Genomic DNA, 21,797 nt, shown 5'->3' with positions numbered 1-21,797 from the left:
GTGGGGCAAAAAAGTATTTAGTCAGCCACCGATTGTCATCATTTTAAGTGGGGGAACTTGCACAGAGGTCAGTAATTTGCACCAGAGGTACACTTCAACTGTGAGAGACAGAATGTGAAAAAAAAAATAATCCATGAATTCGCATGGTAGGATTTGTAAAGAATTTATTCGTAAATCAGGGTGGAAAATAAGTATTTGGTCAATAACAAAAATACAACTCAATACTTTGTAACATAACCTTTGTTGGCAATAACAGAGGTCAAACGTTTACTATAGGTCTTTACCAGGTTTGCACACACAGTAGCTGGTATTTTGGCCCATTCCTCCATGCAGATCTTCTCAAGAGCAGTGATGTTTTGGGGCTGTCGCCGAGCAACACGGACTTTCATCTCCCGCCACAGATTTTCTATGGGGTTGAGGTCTGGAGACTGGCTAGGCCACTCCAGGACTTTCAAATGCTTCTTACGGAGCCACTCCTTTGTTGCCCGGGCGGTGTGTTTTGGATCATTGTCATGTTGGAAGACCCAGCCTCGTTTCATCTTCAAAGTTCTCACTGATGGAAGGAGGTTTTGGCTCAAAATCTCACGATACTTGGCCCCATTCATTCTGTCCTTAACACGGATCAGTCGTCCTGTCCCCTTGGCAGAAAAACAGCCCCATAGCATGATGTTTCCACCCCCATGCTTCACAGTAGGTATGGTGTTCTTGGGATGCAACTCAGTATTCTTCTTCCTCCAAACACGAGTTGAGTTTATACCAAAAAGTTCTACTTTGGTTTCATCTGACCACATGACATTCTCCCAATCCTCTGCTGTATCATCCATGTGCTCTCTGGCAAACTTCAGACGGGCCTGGACATGCACTGGCTTCAGCAGCGGAACACGTCTGGCACTGCGGGATTTGATTCCCTGCCGTTGTAGTGTGTTACTGATGGTGACCTTTGTTACTTTGGTCCCAGCTCTCTGCAGGTCATTCACCAGGTCCCCCCGTGTGGTTCTGGGATCTTTGCTCACCGTTCTCATGATCATTTTGACCCCACGGGATGAGACCTTGCGTGGAGCCCCAGATCGAGGGAGATTATCAGTGGTCTTGTTTGTCTTCCATTTTCTGATGATTGCTCCCACAGTTGATTTTTTTCACACCAAGCTGCTTGCCTATTGTAGATTCACTCTTCCCAGTCTGGTGCAGGTCTACAATTCTTTTCCTGGTGTCCTTCGAAAGCTCTTTGGTCTTGGCCATGGCGGAGTTTGGAGTCTGACTGGTTGAGGCTGTGGACAGGTGTCTTTTATACAGATGATGAGGTCAAACAGGTGCCATTCATACAGGTAACGAGTGGGGGACAGAAAAGCTTCTTACAGAAGACGTTACAGGTCTGTGAGAGCCAGGGATTTTCCTTGTTTGAGGTGACCAAATACTTATTTTCCACCCTGATTTACGAATAAATTCTTTACAAATCCTACCATGTGAATTCATGGATTTTTTTTCACATTCTGTCTCTCACAGTTGAAGTGTACCTCTGGTGCAAATTACTGACCTCTGTCATCATTTTAAGTGGGGGAACTTGCACAATCGGTGGCTGACTAAATACTTTTTTTGCCCCACTGTATTTGCCTTTTTATGTAGTGTTAACTAAAAGGCACGAACCAGTGTTGTGTTGAGGTCTTTGGAGCATCACAGTGCAATAATGAAAGCTGGGTAAACAGGTGTGGCCTAATTGCTTTTAAATCTGCTTTAAAACAAAACCACAATTTCATCCTCTTGTATTAAAGGAATCTGGCTTTCTGAAGTTGTCCTTATCTTGTTCTTTATACATCAAGCGTGTGAAAGCAACAGGCAGCAACAAGAACCAACAACTGGTGTCCTTGTCAGGATTAACCTCCTTTAACATGCACTTGGCTGACCATCATTTACATCAGCAAAAAGTCAAAGGCTGTACTTACAGCACAAAGACCATGTTTGTAATTAGTGCGCTTGTTGAAATCTTAAATTGCACAACTGTAATTGTTACGAGAATAAACCAAACAGCAGGGAGAGACTGATCTCCCAGAACCCTGCAATCACAACAGTAAGCACATGTGCATGTTCTGGGTGGTCAGAGCAAATCTCTATCTCAAAACCTCCCAAAGCTGAAATAGGAGAAAAATGAACCAAATGCATGACAAACTGAAGAAAATCCCTCAGCATGGCATCAGCTTAGAAGAAGCTGGCGTAAACTTCAGTTCACGGTGCTTTAGTTTGTCTGTGGGCAGAGAGCGTCAGTACAGAGATGGCTGAAATTCACCATCATTAAGCACATACAGAGTGATTTATTAAGGTGTAAGGCTTAATGAGTCACAGGAGAACATCCTTTCACGTGCTCAAGCTACAGCTGTTATTCATTTCTGTTGGGGGTGAGGATGTCACCATTGCTTTTCATTTCCATTTCAGCACTCTGAACACTTGTTTGGCCACCAAGAATAAGTTTTATGTACCCCAATATGCATTTTGACAATATACACTAGTTCTGTACAACAATCTGTAACATTCTTACATAAATAATCACTAATTGTCATGCAGATTTGTCAAGGTTTCTTCATGAGTGATTAGGGATGGGTATCGAAAACCGGTTCTTGTTGAGAACCGGTTCCCACTGTTTCAATTCCTTGGAATTGTTTGCCATTTTTGCAAACGATTCCGATATCGATTCCAGTCGCCCCGAATGACGTCACCATGTTGCGGAGCGTCATTTACCTGGCAGGAAACACGGCGCCTAAGCGGCTCAAACGCTCAAAAGTTTGGTTACACTTTACGAGAATACTTTACCTTTTTTAAAAATAATCTATAAGAGAATCGATAAAGAATCGAATCGTTAAACAGAATTGAAAATGGAATCTGAATCGTGAAAATCTTATCAATACCCATCCCTATGAGTGATTGTAGATTTCTTTTTATATTATTTGCAGATCTTTTCATCTGTTTGAGCTGCAGGCGAATTCATACATTTAGTATTCTGATTGTGGAAAGCCTGATAGTCACTTTTGGTTGAGTTGTTTGATCCATGAAAGAGAATTATTTAGACCTGAACTGTAGGACGCATGAAAGATTCATGGACTGATTTACGTCAAAAAAAATCCACATATTATCAGCATAAATCCATGTGTAGCACAGAGGAAGGAATGTCATTGCCTGAAATAAACTCTCCCAGATACTTTCAGGCCCACGGGAAAAGACATCTGAACTCGCTGAAAAGCAAGTCATCTCCTGAACACGTTTCATCTTTTCATTGCAGTGAAGCATCAATGTCAAAATCAGCTTTCTGGAAACTCCAGTTTAGACGTTTGACATCTTTACATCACTGATGTTTGGAAGTCTCAACTGGGAAAATATCAGAAGACGTTTACAAGTAGTGACATTTTCACATTATACAAGACTCTGGGATGACTGCACCTGAAATTAACAGCATTGTTTAGATCTGCAGATTATCAGGGAAATCTGAAAACAAGGAGAAAACGCAAACATTTTTATTTTGGTCACGTGGTGTGTCACTGATGGGAAAACTTCAGGACCTTGATGCTTTGACCACTAAAAGTCACTGCTGCCCAGAACCCACTGAGATGTTCATGCTGTTCTGGGGGGGGGGGGGGGGGAGAGAGCCTAAGAGGGGCATGATCCAGACTTAAAATCAGTCATGGATGAATTCAGTTACATTTTTTTAACTTAAAAATGAACACTTACTGCATTCCTTGATCGGTTCGTCACTCCAGTCGGGACAGTCTCTGACCTTGTTGCACACTTTGCTCATCTCTATGCACTCCCCGCTGCGACACTTGAACTTCTCTGGACCATTACACTGAGTCACTGCAGGGAGGAGGAAGGAGTAGGAGGAAGAAGAAAAATAACCTCATTCAACATTTGGATGTTAGGGTCAGAATTAAAACATGAAATCAGGGAGTTCAGGCTAGTTGTGGTTGTGCGATGATGTAGGGGATATTGTCTGGGCACACTCTGGGCTCCTTAGTACCAACTGAGCATTGCTTAAACATCACAGGCTGCGTGTGTATCGCTGCTCCATCCCTTTAGGTCTACAATGAACTCATCAGATGGCTGCTTCCAACAGGACAATGCACCATGTCAAAGCTCAAACTGGTTTTTGAACATGAAAATTTGTGACACTTTTTTAGTACAGTGAACTCAGCTTCTAGCATCATCTGTCAGAGTAAATATTACATAACAAATGTAATCACATCGGTTTCTAAAACTACACTGGAGCAAAATCAGCAAAACAAGATAATTGCGTGTTTGTTTTTTCACCGAATATACATCTTCTAGATTAGGACAAAAATGAAACTGCCACAAATCTGGAGAGTGACAGCTTTCCTTTGAAGAAACAAGGAGCACCACCTGAGGTTGACTGTTACAAAAAACCCTGAAAAATGTCAACATTTGCATGCCCAGAGCAGCTTTAAAATTAAACACTGTTGGTACCTCAGGTGCGCCTCAAGATGTAGAAATGGAAACTTACATGTTGGAGAAGAATCCCCGCCCCCCAAATAAAAAAAACAAAAGCAAAAAAAAAAAAAATGCACTCAGGTGATAAGTTTGTGAACATTCACACCAACACGCAACACTTACTGTTTCTACAGTTTGCCTCGTCTGATCCGTCTGCACAGTCTCTGAGGCCATTACACTGTCTGCTGCCCAGGATGCAGTTTCCATCGTCACATTTGAACTGATCCGACCCACAGGTGCGAACAGCTGCCAAGGACACAAACATGTGTTACACATGTGCTGACATGGACTACTCTTTAAACACTAAACATTTGTGAATATTCAGTGAACCATTTAAAATCCATTCATCAGTGCAGAATAACTAAAATACCCAAGTTTGAGTTCAGCCAATTTGTGATAGCTGTTCACTCAAAGATGAGTGAAAAGAAAATCATCACTAGATAATTATGTTTGTATTCATGAGCACCATATTAAAACTATCAGCCACAAAAGCTCTTGGAAGTAAAAAACAAAGCCAATTAAAAATGTGCAGAAGACATCTTGTTTTGTTTTTTACTGAATCCTAATCACAGCATGGATTAAAGTGGAGAGCATTGGACTGATAGGCAACGAACAGATTATCAGGTAATTAATGGAAGAAACGTAGGAGTGTAGCACCCACAGCTGGAGGGTTTGTTTTATTAAACCTCTTTTTAACACTGAAATAATTTAAGCCAGTTTTTACCAAACAGTTTTCTTTGATACAGACAAAACAAAAACAAGTGAAAGCCAAGTTTTCTACAGAAGCAATACTGCTAATCTGTTCTGTAGAAATTGATACTCAGCACTTTTGTTAGAACAGCTGTTTGATGCTATATCCAAGTGTGCATCCACTTTCTGCCATTTATCTGCGTTTGGCTAACAGAGGGCAGCGATCTGAGCAGAGACGCCCAGACCTGGGCATGGGTGTTGGACTTCCTCACTGGCAGAACTCAGGTGGTGAGGGTGGGTAGATGCATCTAACAGCATCACCATCAACACAGGAGCACCACAGGGATGTGTCCTCTCGCCACTGCTCTATTCCCTCTACACTTCAGACTGTGTGGCCACCCATGGCTCCAACACCATTGTGAAGTTTGCTGACGACACAGTGGTGTTGGGTGCCATCTCCAACAACGATGAGGCGGCCTACATGGACGAGGTGAAGAATCTGGCATCATGGTGCCAGGACAACCACCTCCAGCTGAACATCGGCAAGACCAAGGAGCTGGTGGTGGACCACAGAAGGAGTCAGCACAGAGACTACAAGCCCATTATCATCAATGGAGCTCCAGTGGAGAGAGTGCAGTCCTTCAAGTATTCCACATCTCCTCAGACCTGACATGGTCTGCCCACGTTCAGGTCCAGACCAAAAAGGCTAGGCAGCGCCTGAACCACCTACGACAACTGAGGAAGTTCAGGGTCTCTCCAAAGATCCTCAGGATTTTCTATACAGGCGCTGTGGAGAGCATCCTCACACAGAACATGACATCCTGGTTTGGGAACAGCTGTGTGAAGGACCAAAAAGCTCTCCAGAGAGTGATCCGTACAGCAGAACGCTGCTGCAGGATTGCTCTCCCCCCGCTTCAGGACACCTACACCAGGAGATGCCGGACTAGAGCAGCGCAGATACAGAAGGACCCGTCCCATCCTGGCAACAAACTGTTCCAACTTCTGCAATCTGGTAGAAGGTTCCGCATCATCCGGGCAAGGACAGACTCAAGAGGAGCTTCTATCCCCAAGCCATCCGGGCCCTAAACACACACACACCCGCCCTCTCACATCATCCATAAGTGACTGAGACAGGACTCTTCTAGACACTCTAAACCCAGGCACAATGTACATTTCAAATTCCTTTAATTTTAAATATGTTTATATGGTCTCTTATTTAATCCACTTAATGTACAGAATTCACCTGCTTGCTGCATACAATGCTACTACTGCACATTCATCTAATGTATATAATAGTTAATGTTCTTCCGCTCTCCCCCCTTTTGCACAAGTCGAGGAGCGTGTCACTGTGTTATACTTGTATAACTATGCATGTGATGAATAAAGAACCTTGAACCTCCCCTCAGAGGACTACAAAGGCATTCCCAAGCCAGCCGAGACACTCTCTCCAATGTGTCCTGGGTCTGTCTCAGGACCGTTTCCCCTGTAAGACATTCCCAAAGCTACTCAACTAGGAGGTATCCAGCAGGCATCCTAGTAAGATGTCAAGCACCTGAACTGCCTTGTTTCAATGTGAAGGAGTAGTGGCTCTATGCCAAGTGCTGCCAAAATGGTGGGTGATAATCATTGTGTGACCATTTCACTTTATGTGTGAACAGAAGCTCCACCCGCTGGCTGTTGGGAAAGGCTATCCATCAGAACAGCACTGGATCAAATGGAGCTGGAAAGGAGCCCAAACTGCTTGTTTCAGATAGAGGATAAACTACAGCTTACTGTCCAGTATCAGCTAAAGATTATTTGGGATTGTGAATCACGCAAAGCTTATGTACATACGACAGTTCGCTTCGTCACTGCCGTCCTTGCAGTCGGAGTCACCGTCACACCTCCACTTCTTGTGAATGCACTCTCCTGAGCGACACTGCATCTCGCTGGGCGAGCACTTGGCTGGGGGTGTTGGGTGTCGACCACAGCGGGATGGAGACTCATCTGATTGGTCCTGTTAGGACACAAGGTGACTTTTAGGGCACCGCAAGAGCTGATACTCATTTACTTTACAGAGAAACTGACATGATCATATTACAGGACCTCCTGATTGGTTAAGTAGTGTTAAAGTGTGTTAAAGTGTTTTGCAATGTTTATTTCAGCAAATATTCAGTTTGCAAAATTTTCTGTGCGCCGTTTTCTTGCCTCTTCTAGCAATTTTCTGGAAGGGAGCCTGCCATATCAAGTCAAAGTAAATACCAGTTACAATGGAAAACAGGTTATAATAAAGTGTTTGACCTTACGTGACCATCAGATAAAAGACTGCCAGCAGGAGCAAAAAGCAAACATGTACAGTCTAAAAAGGACATTTGTCTTCTTGGTCAGTGCTAGTTATCAAAAACACACTACACAATTTAAATGACTGTTTAAAAAAAAAACAACAAAAACAAACAAACAAACAACCCCAAACAAACCACAAATTCCTGAATTCAAACCGCTTCTATTTGACGTGGTCTTTGGAAGGGTTTGGAAGACTTGTCTGTTGAATTGTGTTGAGTTTAAAGTTAAGCACGGCCATGCCATGAGAATAAAAGCACTTCAAATTTTATTTCAAACCACTGCCTTGGAGTTCTTTGATTTAGCATATATAATTTAGTCAGTTTTACACTTTCAATCTGGAGCTTTCATTAAGAATTGAAGCTTTTGAATAAATCCCCTGGAAATGCAGAGTGCTGACCAAAAATACATGTAAATTATATAACGAAAAGCTTAAAAAGCTGGAACCATTAAATTTCAATGTGCAACTCTGCAATACTTTTACATAATTTAAAAGTCTGAGGTGTTGGTTGAAGAAAGCATCATTGTAGTGGTGTCAGACTCCGCTCTGGGACTGTCTTTTGGACTTTTGAAAGCTACAGAGAACACCTGTGGGAACCATTCATCCTTTCAGTCAGGCAAAAATCATAATTCTGGAGTTTTTGGGGACTTGAGACTGCTTGTCAGAGAAAAAAAAAGTTAATAGTCTAACAAGCAAACAGCTGTTGTGCCACCTTTTCAATTAATCACAGCATCACCAGTTGCCTGACAGAGAAACTCCCAATTTGCACAGCAGTACAGCAACATTAAGTCCCTCCAGCTGATCCAAGCAGACAGAAAAAATCTGCCAAGCCAGGTGTAACAACACTGTTTGCCACACACGAGCAACTCATGGTGACAATATTTTATTTTTAAAATGATGCCGACTGACAAAGCCTCCAAGTAATTTCACTGAGGCATCCTGGAGTATCAACAGCTGTGGATGATGGAGCTTGGGGGGGGGGGGGGGGGGGTTTCTTTACATTATTCCAGTAGACAGGAACAATCTGAAGGCACAGACTGCCTCCCTTCACCATTCATAAATACAACAGGTCTGAACTCTAGTTAAAGAGTTAACTAGTTGACTCTAGTGAATTTTGCAGAGAAGCAACATTGAGTGCATCATCCTAAAGTTTTGTTGGCAAACTCCCGACTCAACAAAATTGTGAGTATCTAACTTAAAGCTAGTAAACCTGGCAGGGAGAGCTGATGGCTCAGACTCAGTTCACCTATCAGGCAAGCCGACTGGACAGCCATTTGCTTGTCCAGGCTACTGATGATGTTCCTGGCAATGACAGGTGTGCTTTTTAAAAAAACAAAAAGAGTTCTCCGGCCATCAGCAGCTTATTTCATATTAAAGTGTGAAATTGAGGTTCAAGTCACTGTAATCTGAAATACAATGTCTGACTAAAAAGCAAACTTTATTCCTTTATTAAACCAGCTCTGAAACAAGTTAAAACAAGCACATCTGTTATGTAATACTTTAATACAAACTTATTTACTAGGGTCTGGTTTGAGTGTATGAGAAACTTTTGTCAAGCTGCATGTTAAAGGTCATTTGTGGATTTTATAATTCTAATGAGACATTTTAAAACTTTTAAACCAAGTTTTGCACCATCAGCCACTGAAGGACAGAGCCCAGACACATACACAGTTCCTCTCACACTATTATTTACATATGATCTGGAAGTGGAGGGGGCATACAGGTCACAGATGTCATAGCCAGAAGCATTTAGCACTAAGATCTGATGATTAGCTCATTAATTAGAATTAATCTCTGCCAAACAGACCAGAACAGGATCAAGAGAAGCAGCAGGAAGGAGTTTCTCACACTTTCATCATCTCAGAAAGTCACCGAGTCTCATGGGAGCAGATTAATGGAGTGTGAGAACGCATGTGTCTGCTGCTCCGTAATACTGACACAGGGCAGGCGGGGTGTGAGGAGCAGAGGGGGAACAATAACGACATTCCCACTGAACACAGCCCTTTAAATATTTGTGGGTGTGAGTGTTTGTGTCCGGTGAGCCAATTAATGGGTACGCAGCATATTGTTGCATCAGTAGAACTTGTTCTGCAGTGTGTGAAAATATTTGTGAGTGTGTATGAGGCAGATCAGTGGCTGCTGGGTGGTACGAGAGAATTAAGCTTGCAAAACTGGTGTGCATGGATGTGCGCGCCTAGGGATGTCATACTGCTTTCTTTACAGTGAGGCTACACCCATTTAGGAAATGAGGGAGTGAACTTGTGCATCTTTGCCGTACACCTGCATTGAATTTCCCACATGCATTTCAGGTGTACAGCAACAATGCACAAGTTCACTCCCTCATTTCCTAAATAGGTGTAGCCTCACTGTAAAGAAAGCAGTATGACATCCCTAGGCGCGCCACACACATCCATGCACACCAGTTTTGCAAGCTTAATTTTCTCGTGTTGTTGTTTATTTAAACTTGAGCATGAACTTGTACAAAATGCAGCAAAATATTTTAAAAAAACAGTTTTATTGATTAAAAACACACTATTGGATTCATATCGTATCGGCAGAAATCCAAATTTATGATATCGGTATTGGACATAAAAAAGTAGTATCGTGCCATCTCTACTGCAGATACTTAAGTCTCAACAAAAACACCTGAAGACAAAGTGAAGATGCAAAGCCAGAGTCAGGAAACCCAAGTTTGAACTCTGCATGTCCCAGTCACAGATTTTGCCTATTCAATGTAGGATCTTAAAAGTTTTAATGTTATAAAAGACTGATTTAGAAGAGACCAGATTGTATTCATGTACAAAACTGAGTTTCCTCATAAAAAGGAAAGAGCGAGCTTAAGCTTTTATTCATCAAGTGAAGAACATCAGTATTTTAAGGGTAGACTAAAGTTTGAGTTAACTATGCATATAAATGGTGAAGTATCACAAGAGCAGAAAATGATTTAATACCTCTTCATGAATACGTATTTTAAGTATCAGTTAATAACTATAGTGGGGTGTTAAATATTGTACCATTTATTGGCAGTCTGCCTCAAATCCTCAAATTAAGACAGTATTCCTACTGCAACCCTGACAAAAGGTTCTCTTTTTAATATCTTGATGTAAAATGATTTGTCATGTCCATCCATTTCATGGAGTTTGGCATTATTCAGCGCCTCTGAGTCAGATTTCAGTTCTGGCATTCAGTGTTCTCTAGCCAAGTCAAAATGGTCCTCCAGAATAAAGTGCAAGATCAGATTTGTGTCATCTGACATGTGGCAGATGCATCTCCCCTCCAGCCTGTGTGTGGGTGTGTATAATGCTGACACAGGAGGAGCCCTGTGACCAGTTAACTCAGTGAGTTTGCAGTTTCTGGATTGGTGCACTCGTTGTCTGCAGCCGACATCCCCCTCATCTCTCTCCTCACCTCTACTGCTCCCACTGAAGAGCCAGCATTCATTTCTCCGTTTTGTCCATACGACGGTTTTAAAGACAGGCGTTAAAACGGTGACATCACCCACTGGGTTTCAACTCCACATTTTGGCACTACATCTGTAGTATTTCAGTTGCTGTCATGGTAGTTTGTTTGGTACCAGAAGTAAGCATTCTTAGATCCAAGGGTGGTGTGCACTGTGGCAGTTGAACAGCAAGCTGGAGTCATAGTATGGTTGTGCTGATGGCTGTTGTTAGTGACCAACAATGGTCAAAAATAATGTCAATTATATCAAGTGTTTGAGCCACATGTGTATGTAATTCTAATTAGTTCAAGATACTAACACTAGTATTTCACTCTAAACACAACTTCATCACAAACTCTTGGACAGATCATTACACAGCAGCCAATTCTATTCTAAAATCCAGTTTTAAAGAACACGAGACTCTGGAAACTGCTTTTGGCACATCTGTGTCGACTTAATGTTTTGGCCCTGGAGGTTGCAGCTGGGTTGTATTCATTAGATTTAATAAATTTGGGTCCTAAAAACAAACACTGATCTGGGTTCAACACATTCTCATAGTAAGTAAAAGGCAAGTTTTGACAGCAGTGTTGTGAGATTAAGCAAATAAGTGCTAAAAAGCTACACTGGTCAAAGGTCAGGTTTACTGATCAGAACACCATAAGAATTTAATCCTACATGGGTCGTTTAGTTTGAATCAGCATAACACCAAAACACTTTCCTGCCATGCTACCATACTTTAGTCAGACTCTAATCATCTGCTCCCATTAATAAATAACTGAAAACAGGCTGGGTCACAAGGACCATATTCAGTTAAGAATTGTGTCAGAGTGCATGTTGCAAATTAGTCTGTGGTATTCTTTCTTACCTGGCAGTCAACGTCATCATCACACACCCAGCTAGCCGGGATGCATGAAGAGTTTCCACACTGGAACTCACTGGGCCCGCAGGAGGACGGCGCGCACTCCACCTCATCCGAGCCATCGCCGCAGTCATCCTCGCTATTACACACAAAGTTCCGGGAGATGCAGCGTCCACTGGCACATGTAAACTCATTTGGGGCACATGTGATGTTTCCTGGAGAGGGTTATGGGAAAAATGTGAGTGTGCTGTGAAAGGACTGACAGCACAGAATTTTTAATGCAGTAACAGTAATAAGACATTTTTTTTAAAGCTAGAATTTATTTATGACCTCTGTTTACTGTTATTACAGCTTAAAAACAATAAGCTAAACTTAATAAGTATCAAGCTTCAGCCTTATTTGGTTTCCCTGGACAAGCAGCAGAGGACATGTCTCAGATTAACAAGCACAATGCCACGCTTCAGCTGGAGCAAAACATTTGTCACATGAACACACAGACCAAGTCCTGAAAAGTTCACACAGGGCAGAAGTGAGTCAACAACTTGCTGTGTGCCTGTTAACGACTTCCATCAAAAATATTCAATATTTAAAATACTGCGTTTTGTGTTTACAACTCCAGCTTGATGACCAGTTCGCAGCCATTTTTAAAACCTCAACCGCAAAACCCATCATGTGTGCACCTCTCTGCTTTCTCTAATAACACCAGTGTTAGTTTAGTGCAGCGACCGGAAGCAACTGGAAGCTCCAAGAATGCGCGAGACATTGAGGTGGCACGATTTTGATTTACACTGTATTGTGGCAGCTCACCGTCTAAGCACGCTACACTGCAGTAAATCATCTCAGCACACAGTTCAAGGACAACAGGGGTGCAGACTCAACAGGAACAAACAATTAACCGTAGCTGAGCATTGAGTGTTTTCAGCTGCTTCAGAGCTGATACTAAGCAGTATTTAAACAATGATATATGTATAGTGTCACACATTAGTGCTAATGCTCAAAATTGGCACCTTTTAGACAACAGGAGTCATGCACTCAGCACAAATGTGGAAAGCCAATTGTTAAAATCTTCCAAGATATTATGGCTTAAAAGTATGTAAGCCATTTTAATGTGTATGCGAAGTAATCATTTGCCCTAATTAAAAATCTAAATGTCTACAGGGTGCTTCACTGTCAGATTGTGTTATCGTTCAGACCGGGCTGTGCAGGAAAAGCCGTTAGTGTGTTTATGCAAGAATTTAGGATAAACAGCTGGAGGAGGCAAACTGATGCCAGCGATTAGAAGCAGTTTTAGTACTTCAATAAAAGCTGGAAACCAAATGCTACAAGTAATAAGCAGTACTTTGAACACTTCTGAAACACTTAAACACACCAAGAACTTATGGTGCACTTGTGATATTAATGAGATGGCAAAGAAAACTGCTCAGCTTCAGCTCTAAAGGAGACTTCAAATGGCTTCACAGTGATTGTCTCAATTCCTTAAGTCCACGGCAGCATTTCTGCAGCTCCCAGCATCACGGTGCTCATCAATGAACAGCAAACATGAGAAATGAAGATGTCACTGCTTAGCTGTGACAAACTACACGACGAGTGTTTGATGGCAACCTGGGAATGTTTTAAATCCCAAAGGATTTCAAGACCACTGAACAATCCTCATCACTTAAAATTAATTTAGAAATGAATAGCCAGTTTTTGAAATCAACTGAAGTCATGTGCACTCCAAGCCAAACAGCGTCCACCTACCACAGTTGACCTCGTCCTCGCCGCTGTCGCAGTCCTTCTCACCGTCACATTTCCAGAAGACTGGGATACACTGGGTGGAGCCGGCGCCACAGCTAAACTCATTCATCCGGCATGTCCTCATGTCTGTATGGAAAGAAAACAAACAGATCTTAGATATTTTCATGTTCTGTCATATATTCTGTATCTAATTTTTTTTAAATGTTAACATATTTTGTGTTGGTGCTGGTGCTGTTCCAATGAATGATGTATTCTACGGGGATATTAAAAAGGACCAATTTAAGCTGAGACGGCTCAACTATCTGCGTGCTTTTTGTAAGCAGAGGTAAGAATGTAAAACTCCTTTACATGAGTTTAGGAAACGATGCACATCGTGTTTACGTGATGAACAGAAACACAGTATCATCTAAAGGCTGCAGCGACTCCGTTACCTTTTAGGTTCATTCGTGGCGGCCCCAATGACAGTAACTGACATTTTGTGAGAGATGGAGGGCTCGGGGCAACGTTATGCTGCCTGAGGTGCGACTGAAAACAAAGTCAGATGTTCACAACACCTCAAGTACCACACAACTGCAAGCTGTTACATAATCCATTTAGCTGGAACAGCAACAGCTTTGATGCAGCAAAATCAACAGTGTTGAGATTCCTTTCATGTTTACGGTGCAAATATTTTCCCGGTTAATCTGTCAGAATGTACATCATCTTTTCCATTGTCTTGGGTTTGGTTTTAGCATTGTCAACTTTCTTGATCATGTACTTTATTTTAAAAGCCAGCTACTAATACAATACAATCCCCTTTATGGCCAGAAAAGGGGTTAAATTCCATCTCCAGAAATGCGACTCAGAATTCTACCGAACTATCAGGAAGCCCCTTTTTCCTCCCCCAGGGTACATATTCCCCTAACAATACTTTCTTCCATAAAATTTCACTTCAAGATCAAGTTTGCTTCTTATCCCTTCATCTCACGCTGGAGATAAGCAGCATGCACATAAAACTGGCCGTGCAGTGATAAGAGCTGCTCTGTGGAGCAGCAGATGAAGGTGAATAGAAGAGTGACTCCCATAGATGTATGAATTATTGACTATGAGAATTGTAGCTTGGCTGGTGATATACTGACATAATTCTGAACCCAGTTTGGTCTCTCAGCTGCACACTGTAATGACAGTGCACAGGAGCCAGTGTGCGCACTAACACTTATCCCCATTACTGACTAGTTGATTTTGCAGTCTCCTCTTCACTCTTAAGGATACGGGGTGAAAAGTTCCAGTTCAGTTAATTAATTAATCAATTAATCAGTAGAGTACAAGTTTCTGCATAGTCTGCACACTGCACGCGCACACAGTACTTGAGCAGGCTGGTTTGATGTCTGCATCAGAATGAAGGTTATTTCACTGACTTTGAATGTGGCATGCTTGTTGGTGCCAGACAGGCTGACCTGAGCCTTTCAGAAACCACTGATATGCTGGGATTTTGTTACCCGTTTAAGTTCAGAATGTGGCTGCTGGGCTCGGGTTAGCATTCACTCAGTTTTCTTGGCTAGCTTAACTTTAGCATGCTGGCTGGCCGTGCAGATGACTGCAAATAGCTGAAATTGTGTTAGCAGAAGAATGCAGTTTTTTCTGTCCTGGATGCACCACGCTCTCGTCCATGCTATAAACTGTGCCATTATTTTCCCCCTTAGACATGAATTGAAATCAGCTGATTGCAGTGGAAGTGGAACCAATAAGCAGAATCTATAGGCAACCTATAGGCCAACTAAAGCTAGGCAAACACACTGCGATTTTTTTTTAGTCGCGTTATTCAGCTCCTGCTCAAACTGTACGACTGACTCGCAGGGGTTAGAAGTTCCCAATTCACGATGCAGGGTCTCACACTATATGGTGCCCGATGCTCTGATGCGACCCGAGTGCTCACACTGTGCATCCATAACATGAAGGTTGTAACAAAATCTGTCTCTCTATGTGAGTGACACACAGACCACACAGTGATGTTTCCACAGTGAAGCTGGCTTTGAAAGAAACTCCATTTGGACCCTTCCTTCCAACCTTCGTGGCAAATGACTGCCTCCAGGTAAAACCTCCATTGCCTGAAAATTCTTTATATTTTATTAACTCTGTAAAGTCTGAACTATGAAAAACCAAACTCTTGTTTTGAATCCAACTTTACTTTTTATGGAATCTTCTGAGGAAAGAAAAGTCTTGAAAACTGAAACTCATGTACACAAAAACACACCTGTTGGCTTAATCTTTGACTAAATTCTGTGATTAAATCAAAGACCAAATGGCAGCTCTGTGTCGTCCATTTGTCTTTACTGATCTTGAACGTAGCTCTGAGCCCCTCCAAGCTAACATACACATGCAGTTTCCCCTCAATACACTGATACGTGCCCCCAGTAACCAATTACATTACAATCATTACAATCTGAAATGAAATTGAGACTGGTATATCAATAATACCACAAGATTAAATACATGTTAACACTGTTTAAAGGACACAAGCTTTAAATTATTAATCTTATTTAATGCTACTTCCAATCATGAACACTTTCCAAGCTTCGAGTTTACACCAACTTAAATTTCTTTCGTTAGCCACATAAAAACTTACACTTGAGACAAAGCAAACATGGAATAATCCTGCCAAGAGCCACATAGTGAAACTAAGCCTGTTCTGCAAGGCATGTAGCCACTCATAGACGACGTCACTCTGTTGCCTGCTGTAAAGTCAACAGCTGGTCAAACAGTACAAAGATAACTGCTACAGTAGCAGTGTTGACTGGCACGTACACCACTGTAGTTATGACTGGAACTTCTCTCACACAGACTGCAGACTGATATCCCTGTCAAGACCTTCAGTTGACCGAGACACTTTTCCAAGTGAAAAGTGAGACACGCACTACAAGCTTTTGTAGAGCATAAACCCTACAAAAGCTCAAGCTGATTTCAGAGAAAAACACTTAGATGAGTTTCATGATTTCAATCAGGAGAGAAAGAAAAAACAAATAAATAAAAAATAAGGGGGAGGGGGGGCAGTTAAATGGCAACTGAAAGTTACTTTGTTCTTAAACTTGGGTGGGGTTGGCTCCCCAACCCACCGGGCCATACTCGCACCTGCCAACATTCCCGTTTATCCTGGGGTTGTTATTCTCAAATGTGTTACTACAGTAGAGAGTCTCACCACTTCAAGCTTCTCTAACAACTCGTCAGTTAATGTTCATAAATACACAAACAACGCCTCTTACCACTGATTATACATAATATCTATGAATGTGAATTTTTAAACACCAGTTATATACAAGTTCCCATTCATAAATATTTTCTATTCCATTGGTTTGTGCTCAAACCTTGATAATGTTGCAATACAGACCTCTAACATTTGCTTGCTGGCCTACGTATGTGCTGCATATGTTGCATTTGTAATTGCATTTTGTAACAAGCTAGTGGCTGGACAGACAGACACTTTTTACGTACGCACAACTTTATAATGAGAGCTGCTTTTTGACAGGAGCGATTTAGTTCCGAAAGCACTCCCAAATACTCTCCTGTTATGTTGGTTTCCAGGAACACCAGTTATGCTCCTGGGTTAATTTGACCTGGGACAAATTTACTCATTCAAAAGTGTCAGAAACACTGGCATTGATTATTTTACAATTTTCTTTTATAATTGATTTTTTTCATTTTCTGTAGTGATGCAGATGACATGTGACATCTCTTCTGTTCTGGGTCAACCTGACCCGCAACATAACAGGAGGGTTAACCTGCAGCTCACTAACCTTGTTTGCGCCCCCATTATTTTAGCGTTTTGCCTGACTGTCCTTTCGTGTCCTTTGGAGCCCCTAATGGGGTTTCGTGCTCTTGTATTAACAGTAAAATAATGTCCAGTGTCAGTTTTTACTGTTTACATTGTTGAGTATTGATACTTTTAAAAATTGGTGACCTATAACTACTTTTTCCACTTGTGGTCCAATCCAATACATTGTTACGGGCATTTGTATACATCTGGTACAAATTCATTACCAGCGCTAAAATATGAAGTCCCCGAATCATTTTATGGCTAAAACACAAAGTTCAACTTTGATTTTGTTATTTAGTAAAATAACAAAATCAAAGTGTAACAAAGGTCTTTAAGATGACATCACTTATGCGTTTGCTTTTATTTAGGCCAAAACTAAACAGGCCAAGGATAAATACAGTGAAAGAAAAACAGCAAGTTATTTTTCCCCTTACTGAGTCTTTCGACTGCTGTATCCTGCTGTCATTTACAGTCACCATATTCTCCTTTTCTTGCACCTCAAACCTGCGTTGGTGTGTGGAGCTGACAAAATTCATCTGAAGTCAAATTATATTTAATGGTGTCACCACAGCATGCTGTGTTACTATAAGTAACAAAAGCTTCCCAACCGGTGTTCGAACCAGCATCCATCAGGCTTCTGCTGATGGATGCGACTGAAAGGAAAAACACGACTACTGTTGGATCTTTTCAGCCATGTCCACTTGCTTCACTACAGTTGGCAGTTGAGTAAAAAGAAAACCTTGTTACTCCCAACATTAGTCTGCTTTAGCCAGAACACCGAAACCTCACAACTGTCCAAACTAGTCTAATCATTACTTTGTCACATTCAACATGATCTGCTTTACACTGGGTCAAAATGTAGTCCACAGGCAATAAGATGTTTATTGTCAAATACACAGAGAAGGGTTTGTCTTCAATTCATCCAACGCGACCTGGCTGCTTAGTATTCCAAGACATTCTAGTTCTCATTTGTCCCATCTGGGAAGCCATACACTGATTTGCAGTTACTCTGAATGGATAACAGCAGGTAGTCAGCCAAGTCTTGTTTAACAGTGGTTGTATTATACAAAGTTATTTCAATGTTTGAACTGATGCACAGGGGGATGAATTAGAGATTTAATTCCTTTTCATTCATTTCACTGACGACTTTACAGTGGAATTTCTCTCCATTTTATAGGCCTAAAAGTCTTTTTTTTCCACTTCACCCACTTTGTCTTTCTAACTCTGTAGGAATTCGGTTGGAGCCTTAGCAACACCTAACAGCCAACGGCTTGGAACAACTGCTGCTGAAACGACTCCCCAACGCGTCCCGCTCATGTTTTGGCAGAGAGCACCAAACATCCCCTCACAGGAGTGCAGAAGGGATTGGCCCCAACTCTAAGATGTTGCTTTTCTGCTGGTTGTTACTTTCGTATCGTTTTCAGGTTTGTGCACTGAACCTGCTGAGCTGAAATACTGCAGTGGGAGGAAAGGGACTATACCAGACACACCACTGCTCATTGTGAAAACTCAGAGCTGGTGCGCAACCCTGTCAGACACCCGAGATGCTCTGCTGCCCCAGCAAATCTCACTCCAAACACTGACAAAAGAAGTGTGGACACCCAGTGTTCGAAGTTAAATTTAGTGCCTGGTTTCATAATTGTAACATTCACCATTTATTAACGTTTATAAATGTGCTCTAGCATGAGTAAAGGCAACTGTGCGTGAAAATACAAGTTCAGCCACTCATCAATTTAACTCATTACAACTGAAGCACAAACTTCACCAACCACATCAAGCCATTAGTCACTTTAAGACATTAAAATGCACCAAGACTTACAAATGACAACAAAACCGTTTCTGTACCAGGCTGCAAGCATGCTTTTAATACTGTAAAAGGTGGGCCTCAAATGGGCATTACAGGACCAGCAGCAGGAGAAGCTGCTCCTCGAGCCAATGCAAACCTAGTACTGTACCAGGCAGCAAACCAAACATGCAAACTAACATGCATAGACATTTGATCATAGGTGCTTCAACGGTCAACTCCAATCTTAGAATTCATTTCATATTTTCACTTCGTTTTTAATGCATGGTCTGGGATCCCACTCACTACCAGTTATGGGGAAGCAGCTTTAGCTTTCATGCACCAAGCTGCTGGAGCAACAGACTAACTGATAACACATTTAAAGACTAGCGTTTAAAACCACAAAAGTCAGACGAGCCATCACTTTTACATCAAATTTGGGTTTTTGAAATCATTGTGTGTCATTTTTATCAGTCTATTGTTGCCTTTATCATCACTGGTTATGATTCTATTATTAATTCAGCTAATTACACTTATCAATTCTGTTTTCCATAATTCATATAGTGCAACTTTTGCTTTTTGGGGTGACAATTGACTTCCACCTCAACTAAAATGTGGTATAAAAATAACGTTTTGCTTGCTTGCTAGCTATAAGTGTGATGCGTGTTTGTGTCTGCCCCAACCCCATAGGAGGAAGGCCGACCTGTCTGTGGTGGCCTACATCCTTGTGGCTGATGTGAGCCAGTCACAAGGATGTGAGCCAAAGAAGGCTGGACAAACAATTTTTAGGTCAGTTTATCCTCGCTGTTTTTTTGGGGGCTGAACCTACAGTTTCCACCTTTCACAGAATTAAAGTATCTCATGCTGCTTGACCTCTTGAGAGAGATGTGTATACAAGCTCAGGTTTCACATGTTAATGTTCATGATATTGTTCCTTGTCGTTAATCTTAATCTGTGTGATGGCTGCTGTGCAAACCTGTGAATGAACCCATTTTCCTCCAAGTAATTTATAAATTAACAGGAGTAACCGACCTGCATACAGCAGTGTTCTCTCCAGCGGCAGATACAGCAGGAACAATAATCAATCTTGCAGCATGCGAACCTTTTACTCAGCACTAAAAAGACTTCATTTCTGGAGCTCTCACTGTGCGCTATTGAGGCTGATTATTTAGACCCCAAGACCAATTCTTTGCCCCATTGGTCTTATAATAACCGTACTCCTAACTGCTGGGGAAAACTAAAAGCACCACCCCCTTCCTGTTTCTGTTACAGCCAAGCCTACATTTTCTTAAAAGATTTACATGGGGTTGCAGACCGAACAGCACATTGAAATGACCACCAGCACGTTAAAGTTGGTGACATTTCATATTGATTGCATTGTGAAATTTACAATAAAGTAAGGTTAATCTAATGAGATAATCAGGCGTTTAGACAATTACATTCTTACAAACTGAAAGTTTCCACTTTAACAGCTTACAGGTTCAAAACTAAATTCTTACCGAAAGATTCATATTTACTTTAGTTGCACATGTAACACTTGACTGTTGGTGTAGCGCAGCGTTCATCGAAAATCATCTACTTACGGCAGATGTCCAAGCTTTCATCAGAACCATCTTCACAGTCTGGCTCCCCATCGCAGTGCCACCGCTTCGGGACACACTGCCCATTGTCACACACAAAGTCCAATTCCGCACAAGTCTTTTTAACTGAAACATGGGAGAGAAAATGAAATAACTGTTTGAATGAAATGTCTCACATTATACAAAGAAAAACACATAATATCAAGGGAAAGATCAAATCCATACTAGCACACTTCATGAATATGAATTCATTTTTGCTCCTCTCCTGTGAAAAGGTCACCAGTTTACAACCTGTTCTGATTAAGCGAGAGTCAAACACTACATTTGCATAAGGAATGCAGTCAAAACAGTCCTCGGGAGGTTTGAGTGTCTCGCTCATTTTAAATCAAAGGGAGACTGAAGACAAAAATAAACTCATTTTTATTTGGTTGTAGGTCTGTTGTGGGACAACCCTTCAAACAGAACAGAACATATCAGTGACAGTCATGAAAAGGAAGCAGCTCTCACACTGCTTTAGCTTTACAGATTTATTGCACCACAAACATTTTGACATTTCAAGCACCGCTGCTTTTTACACTACAGTGATGCAATCCTATACTGAAGCTACATGCCCCCCCCCAAAAAAAAAAAAAAAAAAAAAGCAAAACTGCCAACACATGTTTAAACCCAAATCTTCATGGTCCAACTAGAAACTACATTAGTTCACTTGTGTTTGAAGACAGCCAAGCACAATAGATGCGTGCTATAGCCAAAGAACCATGAATGCCCAAAGCCTGTAAATGGTTGTGAACGACTGGCTTGGTGGTTCATTCCTTTCCACTTTTATTTTATTCTCCATTAATATCAATAAAGTGCTAAAACCATTTAAAGCCACGAGCTTTCCCCCCATTTTAGTGACCATATAAACATAAGGTTTACAAAACTAGGTAATAATTATGTAATAATTTACAGGTCTGTCAACTTCTACAAACAGTATATATGCATAAGAGCACTCGGTGCAACTCCACCCAAAGGGCGAGGGTTATAATAAAATGTGATTTTTTTACGTTGTTAGCATTGTTAATATGGAAATTAGAATGACAAAGACGCTGGCATTGGCACAAATGCTCTA

General features: G+C 41.5%; 1 protein-coding gene across 2 annotated transcripts in view; it reads right to left on the bottom strand.

Moving 5' to 3' along the window:
• vldlr (very low density lipoprotein receptor) overlaps positions 1-21,797 on the bottom strand; it is a 74,378-nt gene that overhangs the window by 27,140 nt on the left and 25,441 nt on the right. For both annotated transcript variants that reach the window (XM_085166702.1, XM_085166703.1), the window contains exons 3-8: positions 20,690-20,812; positions 13,537-13,659; positions 11,803-12,011; positions 7,012-7,174; positions 4,612-4,734; positions 3,715-3,837 (exon numbers count right to left, since the gene is read on the bottom strand). In XM_085166702.1, the coding sequence (XP_085022828.1) occupies positions 3,715-3,837; positions 4,612-4,734; positions 7,012-7,174; positions 11,803-12,011; positions 13,537-13,659; positions 20,690-20,812 (864 nt within the window). The remainder of the gene's footprint in view (positions 1-3,714; positions 3,838-4,611; positions 4,735-7,011; positions 7,175-11,802; positions 12,012-13,536; positions 13,660-20,689; positions 20,813-21,797) is intronic.

The sequence above is a fragment of the Neolamprologus multifasciatus genome, chromosome 7 (genome assembly GCF_963576455.1).
Source record: "Neolamprologus multifasciatus chromosome 7, fNeoMul1.2, whole genome shotgun sequence".
In the NCBI taxonomy this organism is placed as follows: domain Eukaryota; kingdom Metazoa; phylum Chordata; class Actinopteri; order Cichliformes; family Cichlidae; genus Neolamprologus; species Neolamprologus multifasciatus.
This window is presented reverse-complemented; position numbering and strand designations above follow the sequence as displayed.